The sequence below is a fragment of the Pelodiscus sinensis genome, chromosome 5, assembly GCF_049634645.1.
Source record: "Pelodiscus sinensis isolate JC-2024 chromosome 5, ASM4963464v1, whole genome shotgun sequence".
Taxonomy (NCBI): Eukaryota; Metazoa; Chordata; order Testudines; family Trionychidae; genus Pelodiscus; species Pelodiscus sinensis.
The window spans coordinates 103,487,222-103,506,459 of record NC_134715.1 but is presented as its reverse complement, the minus strand read 5'-3'; the positions used below and the strand labels follow the sequence as shown (position 1 = coordinate 103,506,459).

General features: G+C 41.1%; 1 protein-coding gene across 4 annotated transcripts in view; it reads right to left on the bottom strand.

The window, feature by feature from the left end:
* Nucleotides 1–762: 762 nt before the first annotated feature.
* ADGRA3 (adhesion G protein-coupled receptor A3) overlaps nt 763–19,238 on the bottom strand; it is a 141,716-nt gene continuing 123,240 nt past the window's right edge. For all 4 annotated transcript variants that reach the window (XM_014581111.2, XM_075930639.1, XM_075930638.1 and 1 more), the window contains 5 exons: nt 14,277–14,401; nt 13,274–13,397; nt 10,915–11,060; nt 9,289–9,384; nt 763–9,086 (listed from right to left, as the gene is read on the bottom strand). In XM_014581111.2, coding sequence (XP_014436597.1) covers nt 7,844–9,086; nt 9,289–9,384; nt 10,915–11,060; nt 13,274–13,397; nt 14,277–14,401 — 1,734 coding nt within the window. In that variant the 3' untranslated portion in view covers nt 763–7,843. The remainder of the gene's footprint in view (nt 9,087–9,288; nt 9,385–10,914; nt 11,061–13,273; nt 13,398–14,276; nt 14,402–19,238) is intronic.

Sequence of the window (19,238 nt, the reverse complement as noted above, 5' to 3'; positions counted from 1 at the left end):
TTTGGGAGAAATTCTGGGTATGCACGGATGATTTTATTCTTATGAAAGACAGTGTAAGGAGGGTCCTTCATGAGAGGCCCTAGCTTGCCTACTCTACATGATGTAATTGCCATGAGAAAGGAACCCTTCACTGAGCGCTGAAGCAATGAGCAAGTGGCCAATGGGCTTGAATGGTTTGCCTGTTATTGCAGTCAGCACTAAATTTAAGTCCCAAACTGGAGCTGGCTCTCTCACTGGTGGAAACACATTTTGTAGACGCCTGACAAAGTGCTTCACTGATGAGTGTGCAAAGAGGGAGAGACCGTCTATGGGGAGGATAGAATGCTGTGATTATGGTCAGGTACACCCTGATAGAGCTAAGAGAAAGACCTAAATGCTTTAGACACAGTAAGCTTTCTTGCTGGCTCAGTAAATACTTAATTATTTACACAGAGCGAAACAGCATCAATAAAAGGAACAGCAAGGCAGTCTCTATAGGCCAGTAGTTAAAGCACAAACTAGTACATTGGGAGACCCAGATTCAAGTCTATACTGCAAATAATGCAGAGTGTTACACCTATGTGAAATTTCTAAAAACCTGGTCATTCTGGGATGGATATTTCTGAGAAATGACTTCCTGACAAACTAGTTTAAGTGAAAATTACATTTTCATGAAACATTGCAGTTTTGCCAAAAGCTTTTCAATCATCTTAGTATAGAGAAATATGAAAATTATTTCTCTCCAAAAGGAACACCAAATGTTTTCAGAACGCTAAACAAGTCAAAGTTTGGATTTGTTTATTTGATCGGAACGGTTGTCCAAATTTTTATATAAATCAGTAAAATTGTCTATGCACTTGGAAGGATGTATTTTGGGCTGTAATCTATGTATAACTAACTACATAGTATTGATTGCTGCTACCCAGGGTTGTAGGATCATTTGATACACTAATATGTACTGCAGCACAGTTTAATGAGGAGATAAATACAGCTTTTCAAGTTTTAACTCAGAACATCCTTGCGTGAGTGACTGCTTGAAACTCAAATCTTATTTTAAATTAATTTAGTTAAAATCCCATGGCAGTGGAAGCAAAACAGTGGAACTCTCCAATCAAATCTGAGTTTTTTCTTGCAAAGAGGGATTCGAATCATCATACATGCAAAATGCATTATCGTCCCCACAATTAGATCACTGAGTAAAGAAATGAATTTTCTGATTTACAAGTAAATACATTAGATTAGAAGTGTTAAAGTTAAGACTTTTTTGGAAGGGGAGGGAGAGGAGTTGAGGGGTCTGACATGATCTTACTGACAGTGTGACTCAGACCATTCAAATTTGCCATATAGTTTTCAGACATCCAGATATAGGACTCCATTAGTTGGGAAGGAACGTGAGATGCAGGATCCATGTGGATAAAGCATTTTGAAGAACTCCAGCTTTTTTCAGAAAGGTTAAAATATTCTCAAAACTCTATCCTTTTGTGTCTATAGGACAGTCAGGATGCATCTATTCTGCACCGTAGCTTGAAATAAGATACACAATTTGAGCTACACAATTGTGTATCTTATTTTGATTTTGAAATAGCTTATTTCATAATTTAGCTGTCTACCCAGTGCCAAATCTTGAAATAACCCACTATTACAAAACGTCCCTTACCTCTCGTGGAATGAGGTTTACAGGGACATCAGATTAGCAAGCCCGAAATAACAGGCTTGCTTGCTGTTAAGATGTGAGATAGCTATTTCGAGATACTTGGGTATCCCAAAATAGCATTGAAGTGTAGATGTACCCTCATAGTATTTGGGAAAAGACAGTGGTAATCTATAAATAGATTTAAATGGGACAACCCACAACAAGTTTTGGTTCAAAATTTCATGTGTGGCCTAGGGTAACTTCACTAAGTAAAACTGCATATGGGAAGTTCAGTCTCAAAGCCTGTTTTTCACTCTGCCTGAAAGATGAAGTTGTAGCCATTTAAAAGTGTGGTCACTGGAGAGATATAACATACATAGGTTCAAGGGATGGCCCACTAACAACAGACGCATCAGATTCAAAGAACAGATAGAAAAAGGATATTAATAGAAATGTAAGTCACTCAGATTGAAAACTGGATATTCATAGAATCATAGGACTGGAAGGGACCTCGAGAGGTCATCTAGTCCAGCCCCCCGCTCTCAAGGCAGGACCAAGCTCTGTCTACACCATCCCTGACAGATGTCTATCTAACCTGTTCTTAAATATCTCCAGACTGTACTAGCCACCCCTCAATTCCCTTGCTCACCCAAACCCCCTGCTTCCTCACATAAAGGGGGAGATATTTTGCATGTGCACACGCACACATATACATACCTCTTTCCATAGTGGATTGTTACCATGTTGCTCGTTGGAACCTAGGCAACAATACCTCAAAGCAGGGATAGGACACCCTTGCAGGATAAACATATAACTAAGAACAGTTTGCTTACGTGCAACTGAGACTCTACCTAAGAACACAGACCCTAGAATTTGGAAGAAGTCTAAACACCAGTTCCCCAACCCCTCTTGGATGTGTCTGATACAAAAGACTTTGAGGGAGTGGAGAGTGAAATAAGACAGTCAGGTTTGAAGGGGGCCAACTGGATACATGACCCTAAAGTATGGTGTTGTGAGAGGGAGGAAATGCAAAGTAATTCAGAGTGTACGTTCAGGTACAATAGATATAGAGAGGAGAGGAAGCTGGGTATGAGCACCCAAGTTCTCTGTAAACTGGACAGCTATGTGACTGCATAGCTATTTACTGAGCTCCGCTCAGAAGCTCAGATCTCTCACAGAGGCAGGGAACTCAAGACGACTGGCTGGGGGTGGGGCCATCTGTGCAGCTTCAAATGGAGCTGCCTGCTTCAGATGGAAGAGCTCCGAGAGTAGGTAGGGAAGAGAGATAAGGTGGAGAGAAGGCCGGAATAAAGTGGCTGGGGGGAGAATTGTAAGGTAGGGAAGTTCGGGGGGGAGGAGGGAGTGCGTAATTGGTTGAGAAGAATTGGAGGGGAGGGAGGTTTGGAGTCTAGTCTGTGACAGGAAAGGAGGTAGAAGCAGAAACCCAGCAATCTCAATCCTCTTGGGCTGGAAAGTGGGTGAAGGGATTAGAGAAGCTGACTGCATGGGGTATTTGGGGAAAAAAGGGTTGCTGGCACCGGGGTGAGGTGGAGGCAGGGGGTAGTTTGTGCTGTGTGTTCTGGGGTAAGGTAGGGAAGGGGTGGAGACTGAGTTTGTGCTGTATGTCCTTTCCTAACTCCCAGCTAGACTGCTGGTGCCTGCTTGTTTGAAAAGCAGGATTTTATCCTAACCCCTGCCTTGGTAGGAGGGAACAAATTACAGTGAGTAGCTGCTATTCAGAAGGTTTCTGGATTGGCATGTGGAGTAGTAGGTGGGTCGAGGATCTCCCACTGGTCACTGGTGAAGTGATGTAAATAGGGACATGCTTGACTTGAAACCTCAGTGAAGGGAAGAAAGACTTAATTTATTGCACTCTCTACTACTTCGGAAGGGATTCGCTTGGACTTTGTGACTTGGCTAGGGTGAAGCCCACCTGCCAAACAAGGCTGACAATGTTCAAGGGCTTCCAAGAGCAGGAAGAGGCCTGCACTAGCAGCATCAGGTGTTCAAGAGGTGAGTACCTTCCCCAAATATATGCTAGTACATTACAACAAAAAAATCTGCTAGTATATGAATACAAATAACTTTAGATACAACATCAACCAACACATAATAAAACACAAATGACACCTCACATACACAGTTACAAAATCCTCAAAACAGCAAAACAAAAAACTTCAAAGACTGAAATATACTGTCTCCTAATCTCCACAAATTACCAAAACGTAAAATGATTATTGAGACAATCAATATAAACAAAGTGAAGTACAATAAATTAAAATACCTATAAACACTATTTGGCCTTTCTTTAATATTCCATATTCATCCTTGCACCATGTTCATAAAAATATGCAACTGAACTTTTTAAAACTAACTATACATCATTTTGCAGACTCAGTTTTGAAATTGCTGCCCAAGTAAGTATAATTGAATTAAAAATGGCATTTTCACTCACCTGTCATTTCTCCCGGATTTGTTCTTAGCTCCTGTCAGTCTGAGGACACTATAAAGGGCACTTCCTGCTTTACTAACTGTCATGATTATGAGGGTTAGCCAGAAGCCTGGGGACTAAGGGGCTAACTACACCTAGCCAGGTGGAGTGGCCAATAGGAATGTAGTTAGGACTTTCAAACTGGGACAAAGGAATTTGTTTTTTTCCCCTCTTTTGTCTCTGTGTGAGTTCCTCTGCAGCTACAGAGACACACAAACATGTCTTTCTCTACAAGAACACAATTCTTCACTTTCTGTAAGTAGGGTAAAGTTTAGATAAATTCCTTAGGTTTTAGTGTTTTATGTTTTGGGTATAGGATCTGATGTCTGTGCACTGTTTAAAAGATGTTTGGCTTTTCTTTTCAACTAAGTTCTAGCCCATGGTGTAATTGCTCCATGAAAATATTTTGTTACTTTTCCATCAAATCATTATGCTTGCAACAGGAATATTGTTGTGATAATAAAAGTACTTTCTCTTTTCTTTTTATTAACGTGGGACTGATTAATGGTGGGTCCTGGTTCTTATTTTAGGGGTAAGATTTCCCAAATGATCTTCCCCTCATTTCTTTATTAATATTTGGGTGGTGGTAGAAGAAGTTCTATTCCCAAAATCTAGGGTTTTAAGATATTGGGGGAAGTTTTATACCAAAGCCTGGTAGATAAGGCTTTGGGGTACACTTGATGGCCCCACTTCTGCATTTATCATGCCAGCATGGGGAAGGAGCCATGACACTAACTTTCATGTTAGGGTACGTCAACACTACAGCGCTAGTTCGAACTAACTTAGTTCGAATTAGTTAATTCGAACTAAGCTAATTCGAACTAACGCGTCTAGAACTAAAAACTAGTTGGAATTAGCGTTTTGCTAATTCGAACTAGCAAGTCCACATTGAGTGGACTCTGAACAGGGCTTAAGGATGGCCGGAAGCAGTGCCGGCAGGGCATAAAAGGAGGACTTAGAGCATGGAGATGCTGTCTCAGGCTAGCCGAGGGCTGCGCTTAAAGGGTCCCGACCTCCACCCCGGACACACAGTTCTAAGGGGTGCCCCGCTTGCAAAGAAGTTCTGGCTTGGAGTGCCCGGAGTACCCACACTGGGCACATCACACCACTCGGCCATCAGCCCGGCTGCACTTGCCGCAGGCTGCCATCTGGGGAGAGAGGGCAATTGGGGGGCTGCAGGAGAGCTTCCACCCCCAGAAGCCCGCAGAGCCAGCCCAGTCCTCCCCATCGGGGGCTCGTACCCCATTCCTCCCTCACCTCCTTCCACTTACCCTTCCCTAGCCCCCCTTCTTATTGATGTACAAAATAAAGATAACGTTTCTTCCAACATTGACTCTGTCTTTATTGAAAAAAACTGGGGGAGACTGGGAAAAGGAGGTGGGAGAGGGGAAGAGAAAGGCTGGGAGAAGGGAGGGCAACTAACATGATCAGGGGTTGGCAACAGGTCCCAGATGAAGAAAGGCTACAAAGACTGGGACTGTTCAGCTTAGAGAAGAGGAGACGGAGGGGGGACAGGATAGAGGTCTCTAAAAGCAGGAGTTGGGTGGAGAGGGTGCATTCAGAAAAGTTCTTCCTGAGTTCCCATAAAGAAGGACTAGAGGACACCAAAGGAAAGGAATGGGTAGCAGGCTTCAAACTAGTAAGAGAAAGTTGTTCTTCTTGACAAAGCAAATAGTTAACCTGCGGAACTCCTTGCTGCAGGAGGCTGTGAAGGCTAGCACTAGAACAGAGTTTAAAGAGAAGTGAGATAAAGTCATGGAAGTTGGGTCCATGGAGTGGTCTTAGCCAGGGGGTAGGAGTGGTGTCCCTGCCCAAAGTTTCTGGAAGGCTGGAGAGGGATGGCACGAGACAAATGGCTTGGTCACTGTCTTCGGTCCATCCCCTCCAGGGTCCCTAGGGTTGGCCGCTGTCGGCAGACAGGCTACTGGGCTAGATGGACCTTTGGTCTGACCCAGGATGGCCATTGTAAGCTCAGGGCTCAGGGTCGGGGGTCTCAGTGGACCCCCTTGATTTTCATGCCAATCTGCTCCTGGGTGGCCAGGCTGGCAGCTCTCCTGCCCTAGACGGCCACTTTCCTGGGCCTAGTGCGGAGATCGTGGACGAGGTCCACAATGTCCGCACTAGCCCAGGAAGGTGCCCACCTCTTGCGGTCCAGGGCAAGCTCCCGGGAGCCGCCAGCCTGGTCCCGGGAAGAGGGGGAGGGCTGGGGGGCATCGGGTGGGTGGCTCTGTGCCGTGCCAGGTGCAGGGTCTGCTGGCTGGGTGCTGGCAGGCTTGCACCTGGCACGGGCACCGTAGCCAGCCCGTGCCCCTTTAAGGAGTCCGGGGCCGGGAGGGGGGCATAGAGTTTCCCTGGTGTTGGCCAGAGTGGCCACCAGGGAAACCTGGGGAGGGCTAGCCTCCCACTAGTTCGAATTAAGGGGCTACACACCCCTTAATTCGAACTAGTAAGTTCGAACTAGGCTTAGTCCTCGTAGAATGAGGTTTACCTAGTTCAAACTAAGCGCTCCGCTAGTTCGATTTAAATTCGAACTAGCGGAGCGCTAGTGTAGCGCCTATTAAAGTTAGTTCGAACTAACGTCCGTTAGTTCGAACTAACTTTGTAGTGTAGACATACCCTAAGTTAGTAAATGTCAAATAAGGTGGAAGCAACTATTTTCTTACACAGCTCCTGTTTAATATTAAATTAAAATGCTCTGAAAGGAAACTGCTGGTTGGAGAGTTCGGTGACATCAAGTGAAATGCAGTTTCATTTTGGTTTGATGGACATTTGATAGACAGGTGAATTAAAAGGCCCTAATTTTCTCTTTCACTGGTATAAAAATCAAAATTGGAGAATCTAAGTGTAACTTTTCAGTAAAATATTGCTATCACTGTTTCACAAGATGACAATAGAAGGTGTTTTCAACAGGAGATGCTGAGCTCTTCTGAAATTAAGTCTCAATCTTAAGTACTTCTGGTTCAGATTATACAAATGATAATATCTACCATTATTGTAATTTATATAACATAATAGCTTAAGGAGATGTAAGGCCAATGATGGACTGTGCTATGTATAGATGTCAGCAGGCTAGAAACGTTAATAAAACAATTATGCATTTACTACATAATTCACTTTTACTACATGAAAACATGACTAATTTATGTATCACTTACAAAAGTGAGGTTGGAATGTTGAAGTTACCAACCTTTTAGTCACAAACTTTATTTTTAAAAATGTTTTTCTGTTTCATTCAAACTTCAGGATTAATGTAACTAGCTGAATTACATGTAAAATATCAGTACATTCAATTTTTTTTTAACTGAAAGCTGTCATAAAATTCCCAGATATTGCAATTAAGTAGTAAATCCAAAAAAGATATACAACATCTAGTAATCTTGACAAATAAACCTGCAAATTACATATTCCTTACTGGGAAAATATTCTTTAATATGCATTTTAATACACACTTGAAATGCATTGTGGACACATCTGGGGGACTATCTGTAAATATTTTGAAAAGTTATGGTCTGCATCTCAAAATTGGACCTGATGCTTAAAAAATAAACAGAAGAGAAAAGTTTCTTTGTAAAAAACCACTAAGAATACTCCCAAAATGTATAAAACATTTTTCACTGCAGAGTCTCTTGTCATGTATGACGTACCAATTGTTTGTAAACTGTTTTAAAAAGTGTTAATAGCTTAAGGGAATGTGAGAATCACAGTTCAGATGAGTTTCTCCCATGATGAAGTACCATATTTTACACAGTAGTTTCATGTTTCCATAACCCAGTCCTAATATTTCCAGTGCTGTCTGCAGTAATCAAGGGCCCATCCTGTCCACTGCCTTTAAGTTGTCCATTCTGAATGGCCAAATTTAAGCCATATGATTTTTGCTGACTTTCAAGTTCAACTACTATTGGTTTCCTCAAAACTTCCTTTTTGTTGTTTGCAGCAATGGATTTTTCAGTATTTTTATTGCTTTTTGGAAGCGTACTACAAGCATCACTGCTATCTTGTTGAGACTGGCTATACTGGCGTTCTCTGTATGCTAAATAAGCTCTTCGGCTTCTTGAATATCCTTCACTGTTGCTTTGTCGACTTTTAGATAAGCCATTTTGCACACTTCCTTCCACACTGGTGGGGACATCATATGCATATTCTCTTAACACTGTAAGCCTGCTTGCACGATGCCCCTTACTTCTGTTTTTATGAGGCCGGCTTTGGTGTCCGTTTGTCCGAAACTGTATCTCTAATGGAGCCACGTGCATTTTGATGTCATTGTCCACTGAATGCTCAGTTAGACTATTATCAAGCTGAGGTCCTGTGTTCAGTGGTAAAGAAGTAGGATGGCATTGGGCTGCTGCAGCCTGTATGTTGGTTAGTTTACAACTTTGGGAAGAATTTTTTAGGCTTGATGCACTTTTATTAGTGCACGAAGATTCTGCACTACTGTTGGTACACTTAGGAGTCTCTCCATTAGTCCCACTGGAATTGGAGGGCTGAACATTAACTTGAACTGAGTATGTGCTCCTTCCAGGACAACAAGCTGTTATCCAAGCATGCCTGACATCTTCCCTATTAACACAATGATGCATCATAAGAAAGGCACTAAGGCTTAAACATGTTGCTCCAAAAAAACAACTAAGAATCAAATCCATAGGATAATACAGAGAAACTGCCAAGGCCCCAAAAATCCACAAAGTAACATACAAAAACAAAGTGAGGCTTGCTCCCAGAAGCTGAGCTTGAAAACTGTGCTCATTCTCCAAAGCTGATGTGGAAACGAGTGATACTGACACTGAATCCTGATGATTCAGCTCTCCATGTTCATTGGTTGCTAAACGCTGCTGTTCCTCAGCTTGCTCTTTAAGTTCAAATTTTCGTTCAGGGTGTCGTTTCAATTGTATAAAGATACTGAGAAAATACATGCAGTTTATGAAAATTATGAAGCTAGCTGGTCCATAAAAGGCCCCTAAGCTAGGTTCCCATGTCATCCAGCAACTGGGGGGGAAAAAGAAAAAAGACAGCACATCAAGATAAATTATGACTTCTGAAAAGGCATCTAAGTATCATTTTGAACAGTGGAAATAAGTCTTAACTATATAGCATGTTTCCCAAAAGAATCCAAACCTGAATTTTGTTTGCTCAAATACCAACCAAAAATCATGTAACAATTTATTACAATCAAAAATCCAATACTCACAATGGTGTAGTAGGCCTGCTGCCATAGTTCCTAATATTAGCTGCTGCTGTTATTCCACAAACTATGATAGGGATTCCACCACCAATAAGGTAGAATCTAAAAGTAAGGCAAAGTTATTAATGATTCTCCCAACGGCTTAAAAAGACTATTTAGATGCTGTGAGCAAAAAGGCCCTTAAGAAAAGGCCAATACCCAAGTATCATACACCGGAAAATCAGATATGTTCCCAGGATTTTGGGGACTTTAGATGGTGTTTTGCTGAGAAAAGTCAGTCACGGGTAGCTTGCTGGCATATTGGGGTTTTGGTGAAAACTTAGGTTTTGTTCTTGTCTTCATCTGCTAACAATCAATGATTTCTCCCTCAGACTAGAAAGAGACAAAGGTAAGTCACTTCAGGGATTTGTCACAGAAGCCAGCAGCAAAGAAGAGAGGAGAGAGCCAAAGCAGGAAGCTAACATCTGGGAAAAATTGCTAATCTTTCAACCTTTTGCTTTTATGGTGCCATGTTCAGTTTGTTACTGGTAGATCAACCATATCTGAGAAGGAAAGGGATTATTGTGTATGAATTTTCAAGCATTTGCAATTTTGGCAAAGTCTTGTTCTTCAGAAAAGGATAAGCTCAGAGAGCAGTTTGCTTAAAAGTGATCAAAGGAAAGCAAACCAAATACTTGCCAACTCTGACAGTTATCTAGTAATTACCTGCTACTTTCTCTGACTAAATGTATAAATGAGGTATTTTATGTCCTCAACTGTTAAACATAATATAATCTGATTTTGTCCAGTGACCTCAATATGAAAACTACTTTGATATAAGCTTATCAAACAAATTTGTGAAATAAGTGCTTTATCTGGCTTTAAATGGAAACAAAGCTAATCAACTTCTGCCACCCTGTGGAGAACTCTGGGTTAGCAACGTTTAATTAATATTGATACGAGTTTGGTCAGTATAGCAGCATAGCAGTGAAATAAAAATCTGTTAATGCTACATGAAAATATTTTCAAGAAAACAAGACTCAAATTTACTAACATTTTCCAGTAATTTTAGCTGATAATCTTAACTGAAATGCATTCCTCTAATTTTCCTGTGAGTAGCATATCTTAACATTTTGTTCTCACATCACAGAGAATTCACAAAAGTTTTTTCTTGACTTTTTTTTATTAAAGTTTATGGTTTAAAACACAGGTTTAAGAATCAGGAGATGCAAGGTGAGACTTTCAAATTAAATAGGAACAGTGTGAGGTCAAAGCTGAGCATTTATGGTAATTCCACCCCAAAGTCCCAATCCAAACTTTGCTGCTGTTATGTAGGATCTTGGGTAAATAATTTCATCACTCCATGCCTTAGTTTCTTAATCTGTAAAACAGAAATACTAGCTCCTCCAAAAAGAATGATCCTCTTTCTCAACTTCATGATTGTTTTGCGATCTATATTAATATTTTGGAAACAGCCTTGCAACAAAGATATTGTTGAGTGTGCCAAATATTATAGCACGGTGGTACTGGAAGTTTTCAAAGATAATATTTCCTCTTGCATTTAAAGCAACCAAAATTATATTCAGTCTGCTTCAGAAATTCTAACAGAAAGACGTACAATAAAGCAGAGATTAAACAAAATAGTGGTCTCACCTGAGCATTGGCCTAGGTGGAGGAGGTGGCTCATCAGGATCTTGACACCTCTTCGCTTTTTTAGTAACTTGCTTGTAGATATTACGAGATGTCACTCCTAGCCACAGTACTGTGGCGAGAGTAGAATAATGCAGAATTATCCCAACCTTGAGAATAAATGTTAAACAAACAAGCTTCAGACAAAAACTTTTTGTAATTGGTTATATAGCACCTAACGTACTTCAATGTTCATCTACAGAATATTTTTATTTTATTTTATTATGGCTCAGTTTTAAATGACAAACCACCTAAAATGACTGTTTCTTACATGCATGGATTAGGCATTTAAAAATGGTAAATCAAAGAGATACACTTACAGATGTTGAAAATCAAATGTATTTATACCTTATGCAACACACGTTTCTTAAAAGTTCAATGTACATTTATAGCTATACATTTATAGCTATACAGCTATACATTTATACACCAAAAATTGATGGAATAGCAAAAGTAAGGTGTTCATGGTAACTATCTTTTACACGTTGCATACAGTGGGCCAAAAATGACTGGCTAGCAAGATGACCCATTAACTTTAATGTAATGCAACCAGGAGTCACTGTAAATATATTTAGATACAAATTTAATGGTCTTAACTGAATAACAGAGTCATGCAAAGAGTATGAATTATTATTAGGAGAACAAGTAGTTTTAATTTTGTTGGGTGGTAGGAGAGAAAAAGCTGACTGTGCTCACTGGAACTTTGAATTTCACGCTTTTGTTTAAATGAACAGGCTGAAGGGGAGCAGAGTTCACAAATTACTTTGGTGACAACAACAAAAAAAGGTGGAAACTTCACATGCATCGTTTCCTGGAGGACTGGAACGGAGTGTGTAAATGCAGCTACACAGCACCCTTTTTTGGGCAGCATGTAGTATACATACATGTGTAGTTCCCTTCGAACAGGTATAAATACCAGTGCAGACACTGAGCCACAGCTTAGTAAAGACACACATAATGGGCGTGGGTAGGTACATGAGTTGTAAACCATGTATACACTCTATGTGGCTCTCTACTTGCACGAGGTATGCCTTCTCCTACACTGATTTTTTTTTTAAATATAACAATGTGGTATCACACTGCCTCACTACTGCTGGAGCCTTTCCCTCACCATAGGAAAAGACTATGCAAGAAGGGAAAAGCCCCAGGATGAGAGAGGCAGAGTGTGGAAAAGCTTCAGTAGGTCCTTGCTTTTAGAGGCTCACTCCTGCCAAAGAGAGAGAGAGTGTGCAACAAGGCACTAGCAGTGAAAGTTTGAACCTATGCTACCCTTTCCAATTGTCAACCTTATATATAGGAAATGAAAATATATAGGAAAAATAAATATCAATGTTTTGTGAAAAGTAAGCAATTTCTTTAACCATTCCCAGAGTTGCCAGGAGGTATTCACTTTGTATTCAGAGTTAGTTTTAAAATGGATCTAAGGAACAAATGATAAAAATTCAAGACACTTTATTGATACTGACCTAAGATGGCTCCCGTTAATACAGCAGAAACCCTGAAAATGGCTTAGATATGACCTTGTGAGCTCAAACGTCAATCTCAGTAGAACAACAAGCACTCAACCATATAAAAAATGAACACTCGCAAATTGTAAAAAAAAGTTACAGAACAGATGAAACTGGTAGCTTTTATTTATAAAAGCCACTGGTCTTTGGAGTAGAAAAAATCCAAAATGGGAGGAATGAGAACTTACTTTCTCATTCTAAGTAGAATATTAGAACTGTAGGGCTGGATGGAACCTGATCATTTAGTAAGAAAAAGTAAATATTTTATGACTTTTTTCATGTGTCATAAAAACAATATATAGTTCTTTAACCAATTTTAGAATTGAGTCTTTAGTAGTAAAACCACTATATAAAGGAATTTGAGAGACTACCTCCAAAAACTTAAATGTTTTCTCTTTCCATATTAGATAGTCCTATTAGACAATCTTCTAGTTTTCAGTTGAGCTTGAGTTCTTTCCCTCATCAGTGGACAAAGACATATGAAACCTCAATCCAAAGACAAGATTTACTGCTGTTCTGAAAATCATGTAGAGGAGTGATGAAGCCGGTAACACCTTTCTTCAAATGGAATCAGGTATGAGTCTAAAAATCCATGTTTTGTATATATAACACAAAATTTAAATAATTTCCATATACTGTTACTAAGTAAATTTTGGCTTTACCGTAGCTATCTCAGCAGAAATCAGGGCAGAAAAGTTGAGAGAATATTTGTTTAAACATGATCGAAATTCATTATTTTCAAATTAGCTTTGAGTCATTGTTTACATTTTATTACAATTTTTTACATTTCTAATCTTGCTTGTGTGTTTACTTACTGCTTGGCAGACACTGGTGCTTTTGGTCTGAGTTATACCTCCAATAAACATCACACATGTCAGGAATATATGGAAGCTCAAGTTAACTAACATGTGCCAGCTTTTAACACTGATCCTGATCACACTGTTAAAAAAAAATATGTTAGTTTATATCACATATAGCTGCATGCTTATCTTTCAGGAACAGTGTTTTGGCTCTTAAATACCTAATCCTTTTTGAACATGACACTTAGGCATTGCTGTGCTCAGCACTGCAACACTTAAATGCCTTTAAAAACTTGGTCTGAATTCTAAAGAGCAGTTTCTTACTTCATTCACAAAGAGGAAAGAAATGTAGGTATACATGGCTTAGCTGTCAAATCCATTTCCATTTAATCACTGGTATTAAATTTGCACCAACATTTTGTTTTCAGGAGCAACATATATGGATACAAGTTTGTGGTTCAAAGTGTGCCAGTCAAAAGGTTTGACTGAAGATTTGGGCTTTAATATATAAAACACTATTTGTGATAAGGTACAGATGAAAGGCACTTAAGGTAACTTTTCTCAACAGGGGCAAATATTCTGACCTGTGTACAAGTCTGAAGTTGGCCTTTTAAAACTTAGATTTTGATAGGACTCTATCATGTGCACTTGGGTTAGTAATTCTTAACAATAATGCACTTCTAAGCTTCACAAAATTTAATTGTTTTAATACTGATTTTTATTTTTAAGGATTTTTTCCATTTTCTTCAATTTGCACATTCACATTTATACAAAGTATTTAAAGAGAGTCTTAAATCAAATTCTGAACGTAAGCAGTAGTTTTCTTACTTTGCCTTGCTGTAAACGTTATCAATGGAAATATCTGTTCATTTATATGTGTACGATAAAACTGACATTCACTGAAAAAAAACAGAATCCTTCCAAGCCTATTTATATTGATGTGTGTTTGGTTTCATCTAGTAAGACTAAATGTAAATGTAACTTGAGATCTACATAAATCATTATTTTTATTTCTTACCTATGGTGATATATATAGCTGACTATGATCATCAAGAGGCACATTAGCAGAACTACAGAAGTAGCATAAATAACTGGATGCAAGAGAACAGGTGGTTCAGTATACAATTCACCTCCTGCCAAATCCTGACAAGAAAAAAAAAAAGTCAGTCAGCTTTTTCCCCTCACTTTCGAGATGGTCAAAATAAATAACCAGGACTATCCATTTAAAATAAAAAAGAACATAGTGGGAATGTATTTCAAGTCATAATAAACACAGTGTCAAGTCTGCAAGTTAATGGTAGTTCAATGTGAATGAAATCACAAAAGCTTTAACGCATTTTAATTCCATAAATACTAGTTTAAGTAAGCAATTGACAATAGAGCTATTAGGAATTTACTCCTTTATTGGTAAAAAACAAAAACAAACATTCAATGCATACAGTATTTATCTCTGGTTAGCACAAGTAGTAAAAAAAGGCATATGAATTACTAGTTGAATCTCTCTAGTCTGGCACTCTCTGATGCAGCATGATTTTAGTTAGCCGGATGTCCATGTATCATGGGCTGGCCAAGTTTTCTGTGGTTTGTTTACAGCTATCAGTCCAGCTTTTCAGTGTTCTGTGCTGTTTAGCTCTAATTTACCCCTAAATGTCTTGTAAGAGCACAATAAGCGTGAAGTTTTGGTAAAGCTGCTAGACAATACTGACCTCCTGTGGATAGAGGGCTAGTATAAACTTAAATTATTCCATTATTATTAAATTCAATACCATTGAACCAGAAGTAAGTTGAAACGGAACTTTCTTTTAACAGAGAGAAGTTACTCTAAAACAGTGGTCTCCAACCTTTTTACACCCAAGATCACTTTTTAAATGACAGAACAAGATCTACCACCACACTCTTTCCTTGAAGCCCCGCCCTCTCTATTCTCCTCCTCTCCATCACTTGCTATCCCCAACTCTTATACTGCTGCTTTTTTTCCCCAATTCTTCTGTAGGAAGATGTTTTTCCAACATTTGGCCTGTCTAGACTGGACCAAATGTCAGAAAAAACCCTTCTTTTGGAAGCCCCCTTATTCCTCATTCAAAGAGGAAAATAGGGATGACCGAAAGATCATGTTTGCTCTTCCACTAAAAGAAGTGGAAGAACAAATGCATCCCTGGATGCAGAAGACCTGGGATATCTCCGGAATCCTGAACAACTCCTGCAGTCTAGCTGTAACCTCGCTGGGTTGAGACAGGATATGTAGGCTGTGGGGTGGGAATGAGGGATTTGGGTGTGGGAAGGGGTGAGAAGTGCAAGCTCTGGGAGGAAATCTGGATGCAGGAGAAGGTGGATAAGGGGACTCTGACTTGGGGAGGGGGTGCCAGGCCGGGCAGTGTTGGGGTCAGATGTAGGATTAGGGTACTAAGCAAGTCACAGACTTCTGGATGTGAGGGTGCAGGAATTTGGGTTGGGGTACATGAGGGGCTCAGGGCAGGGGGTTCCAGTGTATGATAGGCTCAGATGTAGGGTCTGGGGGAAAGGGGAGTGCAGGAGTGTTATGATGCTGTGACCAGATGGGGGCTTGGCCCCAATTGAGGGTTTGTTGGCCAGGCTTCATTTTTAAATAAAATACTATGTCAAACACAAAAAGTTTCTGCATTGTCTTTATTTCTGAGAAGGGCAGGGAACCTGTTTTGAGTCAGGGGTCACTGACCCAAGAAAACTCAGTTGGGGCCAGACAAGTGAGATGCAAAAAACTCCTCCCCCCCCCCCCAAGCTTCACTAATGTGGCCCCAACTGTGTTGGTGGGAACAGGGGACATAGTAATGGGGAAGGGTGCTAGTGGGTGCTTTGGAAGGGGACAGGGTGCCAGTGGGGACAGAGTTCTGCGGCTGGGGGCAAAGGAGAGGGGACAGGATGCTAGAAGGGCAGGGGACAGGGTTCTGCAGCAGGGGACAGACTGCCAGTGGGGACAGGGTTCTGCAGCAGGCCACAGGGTGCCAGTGGGGACACGGTTCTAGGAGTGGGGACGGGAGTGGAGACAGGGGAGAGGGGACAGAGTTCAGGGAGTGGGGATCGGGGACAGAGTTCTGTGGCAGGAGAGTGGGGACAGAGTTCTGTGGCTGGGTAGAGGGAACTGAGGAGAGGGGGCTGGAGGTGGGGTGCCAGTGGAGGCAGAGAGTCCCCCTGCATCTGCCTCCTCCCAGGATCCCGCCCCTCCCCCCCAGAGGGAAGCCGGCACATGCTTCCTCCAGGCCCGACTCCCCCCCTCCCCACATGGCACAGGGAAACCCTGCGTGTGCCTGCCCCGTGGCCGACTCACCCCTCCTGCGCTGATGCAGGGAAATAGTCGTACTCCTCCTCCGGGTCCAACGCCCCCTCCCGCAGAATGCCCAGCAGAGCAGCCAGCACACTTCTGGAACCCCCAGAAGTGGTGGTAAGCTGCGGGAAGTTGTTATTTTTTAACTGCTATCTCCCATTTAAAAGGTTTCTTATATTATGGCATCAGACTAAATCTTGCAACATTCCGCTATCTTTAAAAAATTGTTTTTTGTATTCTACCATTTAATCCTTTCTTATTTTTAAAAAATTTAACTACAGGTTGGACCTCACTGGTCTGGCACTCTCGGAACTTTAACCAGTCCCAAATGAGGGGATTTACCAGAGAAGGGAAGGTCTGAGCTAGGGACTGAGCCTGCTACCACTGCTGCCTGAGCCCCTGGGGCTCTCTAGATGCCGCCGGTCCCCCTACTCCTAGGCCCGGCGTGCCACGGTTAGAGCTGTTCAACCAGAGCAGAGCTGCAGCTGCCTGGCTCTGTGGCCCTGGCCAGGGAGGAGGGATGGGACCGGAGCTCCATGGCCTGGGCCGGAGTGCCATGGCTGCTGGTTGGCCTAAAACAACGTGGGTCCATTAATTGATCTCAACTTCACCATGTTGTTTCAGGCCAATTCTACAAGCCAAATACACAGGGAAACCTTGGAACTTGGCTCCCAAACTTGGAAATGAAGTTATCACAAAGGTATGAATAAAAACATTATCTGGCTAGCACACTACCTTCCACATCCTTATGACTTAATCAACCAATGAGTACTTAAGAACAACTTACACCTTCTTTATCAGCTTTTTGTAACACGAAAACGCTTATTCATTATTTTCCCCCCTCCTTATTTATTTTGGAACTGGACTTTGAATACTCCATTCATCTGAAGAAGTGGGTTGCACCCACGAAAGCTCATGATACCATCTACATGTTTTGTTAGTCTTTAAGATGCTGCTAGACTATTCATTGTTTTTTAAGCTTTTCCAGTTACAGATTCTCAGCTACCCCTCTGAAAATTCAAATATAGTCAATACTGATGATATCTCTATGCAATTTAATGTTGCAAGAGTAAATTCTAAATGTTATTAATAGTATTTCACCTGATTGCATAATATTCTGATGTTTATATCCTAATCTATATTTTTGATTGTTAGAGGACTGCTCTTGTGACTGTGGTAGAAACCACCAGAGCAGCACAAGGAAGCAATCAGAATCCCTGCTGCTCTGTCACCAAAAGGGAAGGTTACTCACAATGCGCAGTAACTGGTGTTCGAGAAGGGTGTTCCTGTGGTTGCTACACTGTAAGAGTCTTGGCACTCCTACTTTGGAATTGGAATTTTTTAGCAGCAGTACCGACCCCCGTGTGCCGGCACGCATGCGTAGCGCTGCCTATGCCATAGCTGACATGTGCCCCCAACTTTCTGTCCATATTTTCTTTACCATGGAGAGATGTTGCAACTCCGAAGCAGAAGGGAGGAAGGGGGTTGTGGAGCTGGAAAACCAGTTACTGCACAAGGTGAGTAACCATACCTTTCTTTTTGAAGGAGTATTCCTGTGGGTGCTCCACTGTAGATGACTACAGAGCAGTACTTTCAGCTTTCTGAAGGAAGGGCTTTGGACCTGAATGGTGGATGGCGGCAAGGACTGCTTCCCTGAAGGTGGAACACTGTGAAGCATAAGTATCTAGAGCATAATATTTTATAAATGTGTGGACAGAGGCCCATGTTGCTGCCCTAACAAATGTCCTTGATGATCATGTTATGCAGGAAGGCCTAGAGGTGGCCATTGCTCTGGTGGACTGTTCCTACAAATGAGTTGGAAACGGCACCTTATTGACATGGTAGCCCTTTTAAAAAATGAATAGCAAACTGTATTAAAGTCTCTGTTTTGAGATTGCATGACCTTTAGAGTGGCCGGCTGTAGAAATGAAGAGCCTAGAAGAGCACCTGAACTGTTTCATTCTATCTAGTCAGAAGGCAAGTGCCCACCGAATGTCAAAGGAGTCGAGTCATGCTGCACTGGTGTCCGGATGAGATTTTTGGTGAAAAACAGGTAATTATATCGGCTTGTTAAGGTGGAAATGTGAAACTATTTTTGGGAGAAATTTGGATGTGGCCTTAAGACTACTTTGTCCTTGTATTTATTTATTTATTTAAATATTTTTACTCTGCCTCTCTATTAGAACTATTTGAGTTGGCTTATAACATTTTTAAAAACACAATACAGATATATATAAAAATTTAAAATTCAAGACCCCAGGAGGACACAAAACCTGCTAAAAGTGTATCGAGGGCAGGAACACACACACAAACAGACTGAAACACCAATAAAAGCATGAGTAAAAAGGTTAGCTTTAGCCTGATGGTAAAACAATGCTAACATTGGCACCATGCAAATATCCTTAGGAAGAGAATTCAATTCCACAGCCTAGGAGCAAAAGCTGAGAAGGCCCTGTTCCGTGTAGATGTTAATCTTATCTCCATAAGTGGGGGAACACTAAGCAGAGCCTCCCCAGCTGACCTCAATCCCCAGGTAGGTTCGTATGAGAGAAGACGGTGTGGCTTTATTGATGAGTTGGAAAGATTCTGTTTCTTCAGTGAAAGAAGGTATTTTAAGATCGCCATCAACTGTGTGCAATGAGGCTGCAGTGTTCTTTGGTTTGCACACTTAGAGAAACC